The sequence below is a fragment of the Euprymna scolopes genome, chromosome 44 (genome assembly GCF_053919585.1).
Source record: "Euprymna scolopes isolate OS-2025 chromosome 44, ASM5391958v1, whole genome shotgun sequence".
Classification (NCBI taxonomy): Eukaryota; Metazoa; Mollusca; class Cephalopoda; order Sepiida; family Sepiolidae; genus Euprymna; species Euprymna scolopes.
The window spans coordinates 10,681,362-10,696,239 of NC_136525.1; the positions used below are offsets into that span (position 1 = coordinate 10,681,362).

Here is a 14,878-nt window from a genome sequence, read left to right on the forward strand (position 1 = left end):
ATTTAAGCCCCAACTTTTGCTTATTTTATTCATTTTTTTTTCAGCTGAAGACAAGCCAGAATTTACAAAGAAACTCACTGAGCTGAACGTTAAAGAAAAGGAAACGGCGACCTTCATCTGTGAAATGTCCCAGGAGAACCTGAAACCGATTTGGATGAAGGGAGGACAAAAACTGACTGCTGACAAAAAACATGAGATTATCACCGATAAAAAGGTCCAGAAATTAATTATTCATGATGTCACAGCTCAAGACAAGGGAGAATACTCTTGTATTCTTGGTGAAACTTCAACTTGGGCCAAGCTCAATGTACAAGGTAGGAACTATATTTAATAACATATTAGTATATGTAGTTGTATATGAATAATATACAACTATATAATAAATGCAGTTATCTGCCCTTGGCTAAAAGACTCTTTAATCATTACATTATTTGAATGCTGTATATTTGAATGTTTATTTACTAGCTTATGTAGACGAGCATTGAGCATGCAGACCAGTGTTTCTAAAACTTCTTTTTTATCCTTTTTTTAATACTGAAAATAAGTTACATGTTTCAAGCGCCAATAAAAATGTATCATCTGACCGTCGGTGGATACGTAGCTTAACATGATCGTTAAAAATATCCCATTAACAAAAGTATTAGATGTTTACAAAAACAAAATTTTACTTAATTTAGCTTTTCTCTGTGTGTGTGTGTGTGTGTGTGTGTGTGTGTGTGTGTGTGCATTTATTTGTAATCAAACCTTCAGCGTTTAAACTCCGTAATATTAATTTATAATTCTAGAGCATTCATAAATAGATAATAGAAAAGGCAGATTCCAATGGCAATATCTTTATTTTTTTTCAAATAAAGAGATTCAATCTTGAAAACCATTACACCATTTTTCTCAAATAATCAAGATTGGTAAATCCACTTTTTCTATTTCGTCATCTCCATTTTGTACACTTATATTCAAATTATATATAACGTTCAAACATGGTAGTGGTACTGAATATGTCCTTAAACTATATCCGATGGTGAGGCTCCAACTTGTGGGCTCTGGGGAGTGTGGAGCCACCCTTTAATTGCCATTGCTCCCAGGTCCACTCTGACCCGGAGTGGTAGTACCAAGTACTGTTAGGGTTCCAACTATGGGTTAAATACAGGGTGGGCCAAAATAAGGGTCCTATCTTTAAATTTGAATAACTTCCACAAAATAAAAGTTAAACTAACCAAACTTTATGTGTGTGTAGACTGACCCTTCCGAGATATTTTTGAAATAAACAAAACAAATTTTGGCCGAAAAACACTTCTTAAAACTTACATGAATTTATGAAAAAAATTTTTAAAAATAGGACCCTTATTTTGGCCCACCTTGTAGAAACCGACTTGAAAAAAAAACAAATATATTCTATTAAAAAAATGTTTCTTCAAAATCACTGGATTCGGCATTAAATAACCTGAAAAAGATTGATATACCGTAAAACAAAAACCAACAACCAACAAAACATGGTAGTGTTTGAATATATGGTTAAGTGACAGTTTTAGTCATTTAGAACTGCTTTAAAGCTTCACCGCTAACTCATCTTTCGACCAAATTTCAAACAATTATTACAGTTTATAGATCACTTTCTCAGTTATATTGTGAAAAGAAAAATTTCAATTTTCAGTAAAACAAAAGTTATGAATTTACTGATGTTCAAAATTGTAAAAAAAAACATAAGGAGATGAGCAACGTTTTTTATGGCTGGTTCCCATAGCAACCACGTCGCTTCAGCAACTACTGCTGCTACCAATTCACCGCCTCACGAAAAGAAAAGTAACAAGTGAAACGGAGAGAATTGAAAGAATGAGAAGGAGATAATTGGGAGGATTTTATTGAAAGCAAACGAGTGCCATACATTGTCATTACATATGTTTATGGGGCAAAAAAATAAGACTGAAATTAAACAAAGAACAAGTGAATTTATTGGAAGCCTGGAAAAATCATGTATTACAATAGAAAAATGCGAGCATGAAAAGTAATATGGTTAAGCTTAAGCATGGAAAAGTGAAGGACTAGTTGGTAAAACTAGAAAAAAAAAAGGACAAGATATTTTAGTAAAAAATATAATAAATTTATAACTTAAAATATTGCAGCATTAAGAATTTTGTTTTAAATTCAATTTATAATATTATATAATCAATTCTTAATGCTGGAATATTTTAAGTTATGAATTTATTATATTTTTTACTAGAATATCTTGTCCTGACATTTTCAAGTTTTTATCTAGTGATTAGAAATAGATGTATGAACGGGTTTGTTTTACTATACACATAGATTCGAAAAAGTTGTCAAAAAAAACAAATATATAACAAATAAATGTTATCAAAGGCAATATAAGTTACTTTTCTACCAAACTGGATATATTTTTCGTGTTTTTATTCAATGTAACATGTTTATTCAGCTTGAAAAGCATATAGTGTTTACCGATGTATTGGAAAATTCAAGATGGCGTCTGATTTTCTCTTTAACACGGTAAGTTTAGGAAAAGGTGTTATAAATAAAAAACCGGATAAAATACTGTTAAAAACTCGCTCAATATATGTTACTGTGACATAGGTTGACATATATTCGGCGGGTTTTTAATAGTATTTTGTATAGTTTTTTATTTATAACATCTTTTCCCAAACCTACCGTGTCAAAGAGGGAGTGAGGCGCCATCTTGAATTTTCCAATACATCGGTAAACACTGTATGTTTTTCGAGCTGAATAAATATGTTACCTTGAATAAAAACACAAAATATATATCCAGTTTGGCAGAAAAGTAACTTATCTTGCCTTTGATGACATTTGTTATGTATTTGTTTTTTGACAACTTTTTCGAATCTATGTGTACAGTAATACAAACCCGAATTAACAGCAAGTCATTCAAGTCTGTTTATTAGCATATGTAGGGAAGTACTGCGCATGCTGACTATTAGCTGATTTTGTTAATGCGATGTATGTTCCTGATTGGTGTAGTTAATTATAATGAAGAATTGAACCAGTGCATGCTAGATTTGTCCATGGATTATCAAACAGTTTCCACTGTTTTGTTGTGTTGTGTTTTGTTGTTTTGTGTTGTGTTGTGTTTTGTTGTTTTGTGTTGTGTTGTGTTTTATTGTTTTGTGCTATGTTGCACTGTTGTTTCCTCCTTTTCTTTCCTTTCTGTGGCGAGAACATATTACTAAACATAGATATCTCTTTCTGTAGAAAGTTAAGTGTGCGTACAAGTATACATATCTATAAAAGTGAGAATGTGGGTGCGTGAGGACACTTCTCAACCTATATACTCAACGAATTTTTGATCCACGGACTTGAAACTTGGTATATAGGGTATTCAGACATGTAGAAAGGTTTTTTTTAATCAGTTTTCATCCGTAAAAATTGGTACTTGGGAGTCATCAGAGTTTTATCTGTTTGTCAACTGTTTCACGAATGCGTATGCATGAATCGTTCACATGACAGATTCCTTATGTTAAGAATAAGTAAGTTTGAAAACACTTTTTAAAGGGCATGTCAAGCTGGCCTAATGGTTATCGTACTTGACTCACTGTCTTTAGGTTTAGGATCTAAGATAGAGTATTCTTTTTACACTTAAATGAAGTGTTTAGAAAAACATAATACTCACAGTTTTTTTCCGTTTTTTTTAAATTTCATTTATTTAAACGATATTTCTGTTTATAATAAATAGGAATTCTGCATTAATTAAAACATTTACACGTATTTTACGACTGGGCAATGCCAGGCGGCCTGCTAGTATTCATATATTTCTATGCATAGAATTTACTTGTAAACTAATTAACCGATCATTATGAATTTTAACACCCAGCTGCTAGGCGTAAAGTGTCTTAATGCGAGCTATATTTATTTTTACGTATGTGTATATATTTATATACTCTATGTATAGAATTAACTCCTAAATTAATTAATGGCTCATTATGAATTTTTTTAATTCAGTTGCCAGTCGTAAGGCGTCATAATGTGGGATATATTTATTTTAATTAAATTATCGGTATATAGATATGTACAATAATAATGAACTCCCCCGTCGATTTCGACGTATGAGGTTCCGCCACAACAGCTAATTTGTCTGGAAATCCACAGAGATGATTTGTTTTATAGTGGTGAAGGCTTTGTGTAGAACCAGCCACCTTTTTGGTATTACTGCTAATCCTTGTCAGTGCAGATGACTGCAACAAGACAGAACATACAATAGATCACAGGTTTTTATATTAGTGTTTTTTCTTTCTCCAAGATGCATGTTTTAACGAAAACTGGCGCTGCATCTCTTCCAGTGAGTTAATGCGCCTCCAGATACCAACCTGGAAATTTTTAAGTACAATAGTAATTCCTAAACTAATTAACTGATCATTATGAATGTTGCTACACAGCTACTAAATGTAAAAGGATCATAATGTGGGCTATATTTAGTTCAATTTAGTTTTAGGTGCATGTATTTGTATATATATTTATTTCTGTGTATAGGATTCACTTATAAACTAATTAACCGATCATTATGATTTTTGAAACACAGCTGCTAGAGGTAAGGGGACATAATGTGGGATATATTTAGTTCTAGATATATGGATATGTATTTCTATTTATAATAATAAATCCTAAACTAATGAACTGCTCATTATTAATTTTGGGATACACATACTAAGTGTAAGAGGTCATAATGTGGGCTATAGTTAATTTAATTTAGTTTTATATATATGTTTATTTCTATTTATTAGATTAACTCCTAAACCAAATAATCGATTAGTATGAATTCTAGGACTTAGCTGCTAGAAGTAAAGGGTCGTAATGCGGGATATATTTAGTTTAATTTAATTCATGAAATATGAGTAAAGAGCGATTGTAATAACTTGTAAGTGCTCATCATTCTTTCAGTAATTTCGCGTGAATCAGATGATTCTATTGTTGGCACTGGTTTTCCCGATGTTTTCATAGTTTGAACTTTCTAGCAAAACATCGGGCCCTTCAAAGAGGGACGAGATGAAGGTTACCAACAATTCCATGAGCAAAGTTTCTTTCCTAGAACTACTCCTCTGTGGAACACAATACCGCAGGCGCTGCTTCCCAGCTGACTATAACATGGCCGTTTTCAAGTCTAATGTCAACAAGTTCTTGTTTAGCCGTCCTCTTAAATAGGCAAACACTACCCCAGTTCCATCATTACTGATCATCACTGTGTGTCTCATGAACCACCTGATACTAATTAACCCTTATCCTTGAGTGGCCTTCTGACCTTAATAACGAGTGATCTATTCCCTAATAAAAAATATATATATACGGCATAATCACATTGGCACACAGGTTCTCGTTAGATCACCGAAAATAAGCAACGTTGAGCCTGGTTATTACTAAAATGACTGCCCATTTAGGAATACCAGGCGCTGTATGTAGGAGGACGTCAACACCTCCCTACAAGAGTTACAAAAACTTAAGTCATCTCTCCTAACGGCGATATACATGCAACTGGGGATTGCTTGTGAATTTCATATTCTCATGGAACTTCCTCCCTTGGAGGAAGCTGGTTAAACTCATTTAGGGTTAGTGCCGTTTCCATTTTTTTTTTTATTAAAAAAACAAAAAAACAAAATACTAAGTGTAAGTGTTTCTATGCAACGAGCTGAATTTGAACTCAGCACACCCAGGTTGTCAGTCTGTGTCGTTAACCACTTAGCCACCATGACCTGCTAGAATTACATTAAATGTTACCTATAATCTTTTAATAAAAATTCCCTGAACTTCAATTTCCTCGTAAGACTCCTGAAATTTTAGGCATCTTCTTAGAATCAAAAGCATGTAATGGATTTTTATTAAAATTGGAATAAGGATTCTACACATGAAGTTTAGTATCATTCTGTCTTGATTTTTAATCTTCGTAAAGGGACATAAACATAGTACACACTATTCAGACTGAAAAATTTATTTTATCTGTCCTGGGACAGGTGTTTTTTTTCTCGGTTCACATATCTGTATTATAGTTCTCTTAGTCTGTCTGTCTGTCTATCCCTTTAACATTTTCACAGAAACTACTGGGCTGATCCGGCTGAAAATTTGTACAGGCTTATGATAAGGTATAGCAGATTAAGTATTATGGTATCCAGTCCATGCACGGTTATGGATTAATAGTGATTAGTAAACGCAATATAACATTTACTCTCGCTTTTTCTCAGAAACTACTGGCCTGATCTGTCTGTCTTCCTGTCTGTCTGTTCTACATTTTCTCGGAAACTACTGAGCCGATCTGGCTAAAATATTGAATAGACCTTTGTAATAAGGTTCAACGAATTAAGTATTATGGTATCTGTTTGATGCACAGTTACGGATTAATAACGTATTTAATGCAAAAATAATCGCAAATGTAACGGCATTATTCAACGGGCTATAACTTTTAGAATTAAATCTAGTATGTGTTTATATTACAAACTAGCAAGGAGACCCGACGTTGCCCGGGATTGAACGATGGTCAACGAATGTTTCACACTTTCATATTTTTATTGCTCCCCCGACAAAAGGAGGGTGGACCTGTAAATTCACTCTTGTCCGTATGTCTGTCCGCATTTTTCTCAATAACGACGCCTTGGAATTTTTCGAAATTTTGCACAAATATTAAACATGATATGAGTAAAAAAAGTAACGCAACGGATTTTCCGGGAAAACTCCAGTTGCCTCCCTAGGGGTGTCTTTCGGGTTAAAATGGCTAAAATTGACACTGTTGTGCTTATTAAAAAAATTGATGCTTTTGATTTTTATAAACCTTTCTGAAAAGTTGTAACTGATTTCTATATAATTTTGTTTGTCTATACTTCGCGATAACTCTTGGGTGTGCACCAGGGGCTCTTTTAGGGCTAATAAAAACACTCCATTTTTGGGACTATTTTATCATATTTGTCCAAAATTTTCTGTGTATGTCTATTTAGCAGTTTTGCATGGTGCTGAACTCAAATTTAAATATGTTACGGCCTTGAAGTCTTTTGGGGCTAAATGGGGTGAGGAGGGGGCAAATGATGGACTTAATTTCTTTTTTGCATGGTGCAGAACTCAAATTTACATAAGTTAAAGCCTAAAATTGTACTGTTTGTTCATTTTCAGTAGGATTTTACATCCCCTGGGGATTTTTGGGGCTAAATTGGGGGGGAGGGTGCTGAACTTAGTCATTTTTTTATGCCTTGTTCACTGTACACTCACGGGGGGAACCATACATGTTTCACTTGGTGCCATCGAAATCGGTGAAATATTTCATATTTTAATTAGATTGATTGACTGTCTGCTCTAGTTGGGGACCCATTGTGGTGCAACGGGAGAAAGCTTTATATACCTCCCTGCAGTGAATGCAAAAGTCGAGTATCATGCTTCAATTGTACTTTAAACAGAAACATTCATTTTGAACACGCCCCTGTCATAGCAAAGAACCTATTGTTTGTTTTATATGTCGAGCCTTTCTGCTTGTGTGGTAATAAAACTTCTCAAATGCACTTGTGATGTTAGGCTGTATAAGGTGTTAACTTTGGTCAAAATCGCTTGTTACTTCTTTCATCGGATCATTATCGATTATCGATATTTAACGAAGACATTCCGATACAAAACCTATCTAAGAACACTGCCAGGCACATGAAGTATCTTCGTGTGAAATTTTATAAAAATCAGTCCAGCCGTTTTCGAGTCCATATGGAACTCACGCACGCAGGCAGATAAAGTTTCTTTTATATAATAGCAGAGATAGAGAAAGAAACGCTGTTTTGAAATATTGAATTGGTGTCGTAATGCCATATAAAAAAAAAAATCCGATTCCTTTTTTAGAAAACAAAGTTGAATTCACCAAGAAACTGAACGAAATTTTTTGCAAGGAAAAGGACACGGTCACATTTGCGTGCGAAATGTCCGAGGAAAACTTGTCGGCCATTTGGATGAAAGGAGAACACAAATTAGTGACTGACCACAAGTATCGAATAGTGACGGATGGAAGAGTCCAGAAATTAATTATCCGTGACGTCACTGTCGAAGATAAAGGAGAATATACTTGTATTTATCGAGACATCTCGACTTGGGCGAAGCTGATTATTGGAGGTGAGTTGATACAGAAAAAAATGGACACAAGTGGAAAGTATAAATGTTGAGATATCAAGTTTTTTTTTTTCTGATATTCAATATCTGTATCACACGATAGTATTATTTAAATATTAAAATATATTATTTAGATATCCTGATATCTATTATCATTTTATTTGGATATCAATAATATGCCGTTTGAAATAAAGGTATAATATATATCATAATTTCACTGTATTTGCTTGCATTATGCAACCCCAAGGAGATTTTTGGAGGATGACTTTTTAATAATATCATGAGAAGTCGACAATGAAAAAAAAAAAAAAAAAAAAAAAGGAAAAATTGTCTATTTTGAAAAATAGATTTTAAGGCCAAAATATTTTATTTAAAATATTTTTTTTCATTTATTTGAAAAAAAAAAAAAATCTTTGGCTTTTATGTGATTTCTCATATGATTATTTAATCGATTCTTCTAAGACATAACTATAGAATTGTATGTGCATGTGTATATATATATATATATATATATATGATGAAAATAATGGAAATAGTATTCCGACAAAATAGAGAAAATAAAAAGGAACAAACCGTATTATGTGTTCATCAACGTTTCGTTTTTATAGAGGAAGTCTCGAAATAAAGACGAAACGTTGATGAACACATAATTCCGTTTGTTCCTTTTTATTTTCTCTCTCTCTCTCTCTCTCTCTCTCTCTCTCTCTCTCTCTATATATATATATATATATATATATATATATATATATATATATATATATATAAACTAAAATGTCTTAAAGAGGAAATTATTTTAGAAAAAGAAGGGGAGGTAACTCTATTCATCAATTTTTTTTAAGTACAAAATTAAAAAAAAAAAAAAAGAACAGCATAGTTACAAAAATTAAAAAAAAAAAAAAAAGAAAGAAAAAATTGCTAGCAAACCACCGGGTAGCTATTATTTAAATAAAAATATTTTAATAATCAATAAAAAGAAAAAAAAAAAAAAAGACACTGGGTGAAGAAAATACTTCTGATGGAGGCTGGGAACCATATCACCCCTCAAACTTAAAAATTATAGCAAGGTATAGACACCATCCAAATAAACTCCTTCCTCCTCCTTAAAAAAATTGCATGTATCATCCCTTGTAGCATAAAATGTTGACATTTTAAAAACATCCTATAAAATGATTGGGAAACAACAAATCCACCATTTCTAAATCCGAACCTCCTTGCGGTCAACTTCTTGTGATTTGTGTAGTCCCTTTGAATGTTTGAACTTTTGGTGTCCATTGCGGTGACGTGCAGGGGTCTGGTGATGCCAGAGGCGAACTCTTTGATTGTTTGCCCCCCCCCACCAAACTGAGAAATACTACGAGAAAGAGAGTAGTGTAGTATGTGTTCTGTGATTATAATGCAATCTTCTCAGGCATTACCCCCTCCTTTTAGAGCGTGGGAGCAGTGTTACACTATATATAATAGCAAAGATATGTTGATGTGATTTCTAATGGAGATTTGGTATCTGTCTGAAGCCGAAACTATACTATAATTTCTATTGTGTTGTTTTTTAATTCTCGATTATTGCATCATTCCAGACTAAAATTAATTATCTTTCATGGTTTAATGCGAAGGGATAATGTAGTGTTATAACTAAATCGTTTTTATGTATTCTTAATTAACGGGCCATTATATAAATGTATGTACGTTGTGTTTTTAGTATAACGGACTGTTGTCCTCACGTCCTAATGCCTATCTTAACGACCCATGACTAATCTAATGGTGTTGGTGCGTACTTGCGTGTCAACACGTGACGACATACATGTTCTGCTGTTGGTTGCTTCCGGAGGATTCTTCAATCAAGCACAAACCTCAAATCCGTTGCCAATGTCGCTGGAAAATTGGTTCAATCACTGTACTGTCCCGTAGATATTTCACTTCTGATCTTAAGCATGTGTTGCCGTGGGGGAAAAAGGTGGTTCGTTGCCTTTAATTCATCTAAAGCCAATTTTTTCTCTTTCCATCATCAACGCTCTGACACCGATCTGTTCCCAATTGAAATGACAGGCTCTCGTCTTAGGGAAGCATCATGCTTTGACAAGCTTCTGGGTCTGACCTTCATCCGGGATCTGAAATGGAGTACATAAATCAAATCCGTTGCCAACGTCGCCTGAAAATTGGTTCGATCACTGTACCGCTTCCGTAGATATTTCACTTCTGATACAACCTTCTGCATGTATAAGAACCAAGTACATCCTAGAATGGAGTACTGTTTCCATATCTGAGTCGGAGCTGCTCGAACCACCCTATCCTTCGAAACCTGGTGGTGTATGTTCTGTTCTCTTTCCTTCAACCTTTTTCTAAAAGAAGAGACGTTGCTAACCTATCTCTGCTCTATCGATATTTTCAAGACAACTGCTTGACTGAGCTCTAACCTATGGTCCCTCTTGTCAAACTCTCACAAAACACTTATCTAGCTACAACAACTATCAACAGTTTCCCCCACTCTCTACTCGTGCCTTAATCTAAATATGGAATCCATGAACTAAGCTTTTTTTTTCCTAGAACTGTCCGCCTGTGGAACTCTGTTCCGCTTGCCTGCTCTCTATTGCTGCATCGCTGTGTGTGCTGTTATCTAAATCGTTCTTATATTTTCTTGATTAATTAACAGGTCATATGTATATACGCTGTGCTTGTATAACGGACTGTTGTCCTCACTGAATGTCTATCTTAACGGCCTGTGACTCATCTAATGGTGTCTATGTGTGCTTGCATGTCAACATATATACATATATGTTACATGGAATCAACAATTTCTTATATTTTCTTGATTAAATAACAAGCCATATGTGCTTGAATAACGGACTGTTGTCCTCACTAACTCTCTATCTTAACGCCCGTGACTTGTCTAGTTTTATAGGTGTGCGCTTGTGTGTCACATGACAACATGTATACATATACACATGACGATACACCTGTTTTGCTGCTGGTCGTTTCTGGGGGATCCTTCAACCATCTTGGGGGAGCCGGACCTGTTTTAAGGAAGACGCTTCACAAGACAGCGATTCAAGATGTTGTAGGATTTTATATATTATATTCACTCCCAGGTATTCGTCAAAGCAGAAGGGAGTGATCAATGGACTCTCGGTCTGTGGGGTCTTCTATGTCTCCATTCTAAGGGGAGACCTGCTTAGTCCATCCGTCTCTCTCTCGGCATCTCGAACCCAACTAAACACTGTGTGCGCGACGATATTTTAATAAAAAAGAAACGCAAGTACAAGCGAATCACATTGACACACCGGTTCCCGTCAGATCACAGAAGTTAAGCAACGTTGAGCCTGGTTATTACTAAAACGGGTGACCAATTTTGGAATTCCAAGCACTGTATGTAGGAGGACGTCGACACCTCACTACAAGAGTTGCAAAAACCTAACGTCATCGTCTAACAGGAATATACATGCGACTGGGGACCGCTTATGAATTTCATATTCCCATGGAACTTCCTCCTTTGGAGGAAGCCAGTTAAACCTGATTAGGGTTAGTGCCAACTGACACAAGTACAGGAGGACAGTAACACCGCATAGCATAGTTACCCATACTGTATCACTGTACTGTAAAGTCATTTTCTATGCGTTTAACATATGGATTAGAATTGCCAGAAAGTGGAACAAGTTTAAAGGCAAACTTAGATAAATGTAATGCGTACAGTTCAAGTTGTCATCATCGCTATATCTATGCCTAAATGAAAACGTAGATTCCATGAACAAAGCTTCTTTCTTAGAAGTGCACGCCTGTGGAACTCTCTTCCGTTTGCCTGTTTCCTACCTGACTACAACTTGGATGTCTTCAAGTCCAACATAAACAAATTCCTGATGAATCGCTCCCTTAAGTAAGACACTTTATCAAATCTCCATTACTAACGATTACTACGATACTATCCCATTGATTACTGTAAATGCAATAACTCTTATCCCCGAGTGGCTTCCGGGCCTTGATAAGTGGTGACCTCCATGTAAAAAAAAAAAAAAAAAAAAATCGTATGAAGATTCTATTGTTGGCATTGATTTCCCCGATTATTTTTTAGTCATAATTTTTTCTAGAAACAAAAAACAAAAAACAAAAAAACATCGGGTACTTATGAAAAGGGACCACAAGAAGTTTGCTAACATCCTTAGCGAAAGTGATTTTTTTTTTTTTTCGGAACAGACTGGATTCGAACTTAGAATAATTAGGTCGCTAGTTCGTGTTGTTAACAACTAGACTGCCATCACCTCTCATTTCTACCGTGTAACGTTATAGTCTTTACCGTAAAAAATAAATAAATAAATAAAATAAATAAAAAAAATTAATTAAAAAAATAAATAAATAAATTTTAAAAAAATAATAAAAAGATGTAACTATGCATAAAATAGATTACTATGGCTTAAAAAAATGTCTCTTTTCAAAAAAACGGGAAAAACATTTGCGCCGACTTTATGGTTTTGATATGATTGTATGCCCCCCCCCCATCCTCCTCGCCAATTATGATGTCCCGAGATGGGTTAGTGCGCCGGCTCGTCACCCCTCTCCATTTGCACGTCACTGCATCCATATAAAAATTCTGTGTTATGTCCAAAAATTCAGTACGCAAAGCGAAGACGCCGGAAGTGGACTCAGTTTACCTCAATATGGAGTGAAAATCACTAAACATGAAACGAAGAACGAAACTATATGGAACCATTTCTTGTTTTATCACAAAACAATAATAATATAAAAAAAACTTTTTTTTTTTTACATTTCTATAATTATTTTTTTAGTGTTTAAAATATATTCATATAGAAATATTTTGTTTAAAAAAAAGTCATTCAAATCTTTATAGTATACATTTCTATAAATGATTTTCTAAATATTAAAAAAAATATATTCAGATGGAAATAATTAAAAATGTTCACAAATTTTATCACAAAATTTTGCCATAAATAATGTGTCAGAAAACAAAGTAGTTACTTTTAATTGAATGATGAAACTGAAACTTTTTAATTTACTTTTAATTGAATGATGAAACTGAAACTTTTTAATTTACTTTTAATTGAATGATGAAACTGAAACTTTTTAATTTACTTTTAATTGAATGATGAAACTGAAACTTTTTTGTGATAACACAAGACGTGTTAATAATTTTTTTTATTTATGACAAAAAATTCTGTGATAAAACTTGTAAAAAACATATATACAGGGTGGCCCATAAGTCACTTTACAGTTTGAAAATCAAATAACTTTTTCTTAAATGACTGTATTTAATTAATTCTTTTTTTTATTACACAGTTTATAGTGTGGAAATTTGTTCTGACTTAATTACAAAAGATAATGTCTCTTAAGTAGCCTCCATTCTTGGCTTTGCAAAGTCGAGCTCTTTCTAAGCTATTCTTTATGACAGTTCTTAACATCGGAAGTTGTAGGGAAAGAATTTCCTGCGTATGTTTACCTTAAGTTCTTGGATGTTCGAGGCTTATTTGCATACAATTTGTCTTTAAGATATCCCCAAAGCCAAAAGTCTAGTTCTGTCAAATTAGATGAACGTGGAGGCCATTCAAAATCGAAATTTCAAGAGATTTTTCGATCCTGAAACATCACAGTTAACAACTGCATTGTTGCTCTAGCTGTATGTGCAGTTGCTCCATTTTGTTTGCCACCAATACCCTGGCATGTTTACTAACTGAGGTTGAACAAATTCAATAGCATATCTTTTAAGAGGATATTGAACATTGAAATGGCGCATATAAGATCTTTGCATTGCAACAATTGACCGTCCATTTTCAAAGTGAAATTCAATTATCCTCACTCGTTGTTCTGTTGTAAACTTATCTATACAAAAAATTTCCAAAGATTCTATTTTATAATTCTGAAAAGAGAAATTAAAATATATAAATAGAAAAAAAGTTATTGAATTTTTAAAATGTAAAGTGACTTATGGGCCACACCGTATATTAATTCAAAAGACACCATTTATAAAAATGTAGGTAATAAAAAGTCTCATTGATTTTTTTTTGTGATAACAAAAGCGTAAAAAAAAAAACTATAGAAATTTAAAAAAATAAATGTTTATTTTTTATTGTTTCATGGTAGCACAAGACTTGTTAAAACTAAAATAAATTTTTAAATAAATTATTTTCATATGGTTTTGTATTTCGTTTCATATTTACTGACCTCCGTTCCATATTTAGGTAAACCGAGTCCACTTCCGGCTTAATATTGCGTACTGAATTTTAAAACATAACCAAATTCTGTTACCTTGCATGTAGATGTTTGGTTATATCTGATTGCATAACATACTAATTTCATTAACGTTTCTAGAAGTTAAGACGGAGTTCACGCGAAAGCTTAGTGAAACGAAGGTCAAAGAAAACGAGACCGCCATCTTCGTCTGTGAAATGTCCGAGGAAAACCTGACGCCGATTTGGATGAAGGGAGGACAAATACTGAAAGCCGACCGGAAGTACGACATAATCACCGACAAAAGAACCCAAAAACTCGTTATTCACGACGTCACGATGCAAGACAAAGCGGAATATACTTGTATCTATCGTGACACGTCGACTTGGGCTAAATTGAACGTGGAAGGTAAGTATTGGTAAACGTGTACGTCTCACACGTGGAAATGGAAACATTTATTTACTCCCACTTAAGTTCCACTCCCATTTAGAGGTCGGCCTCTAATATGGTAAAATATCATGGATACATGTTTTTCTTTGTATTGACGACCATTTCGTTTCCTAATAGTTAAATAGCACTCCCATTTGGAGATCGACCTGTTATTTTTTTCTATTTAGCTTTTTTCTGA

General features: G+C 33.9%; 1 protein-coding gene across 1 annotated transcript in view; it reads left to right on the forward strand.

The window, feature by feature from the left end:
• Nucleotides 1-14,878, forward strand: part of LOC145268689 (uncharacterized) — a 1,072,728-nt gene that overhangs the window by 316,449 nt on the left and 741,401 nt on the right. Inside the window, exons 46-48 of the mRNA XM_080124201.1 lie at nt 45-314; nt 7,819-8,085; nt 14,392-14,658. Of these exons, the coding sequence (XP_079980327.1) occupies nt 45-314; nt 7,819-8,085; nt 14,392-14,658 (804 nt within the window). The remainder of the gene's footprint in view (nt 1-44; nt 315-7,818; nt 8,086-14,391; nt 14,659-14,878) is intronic.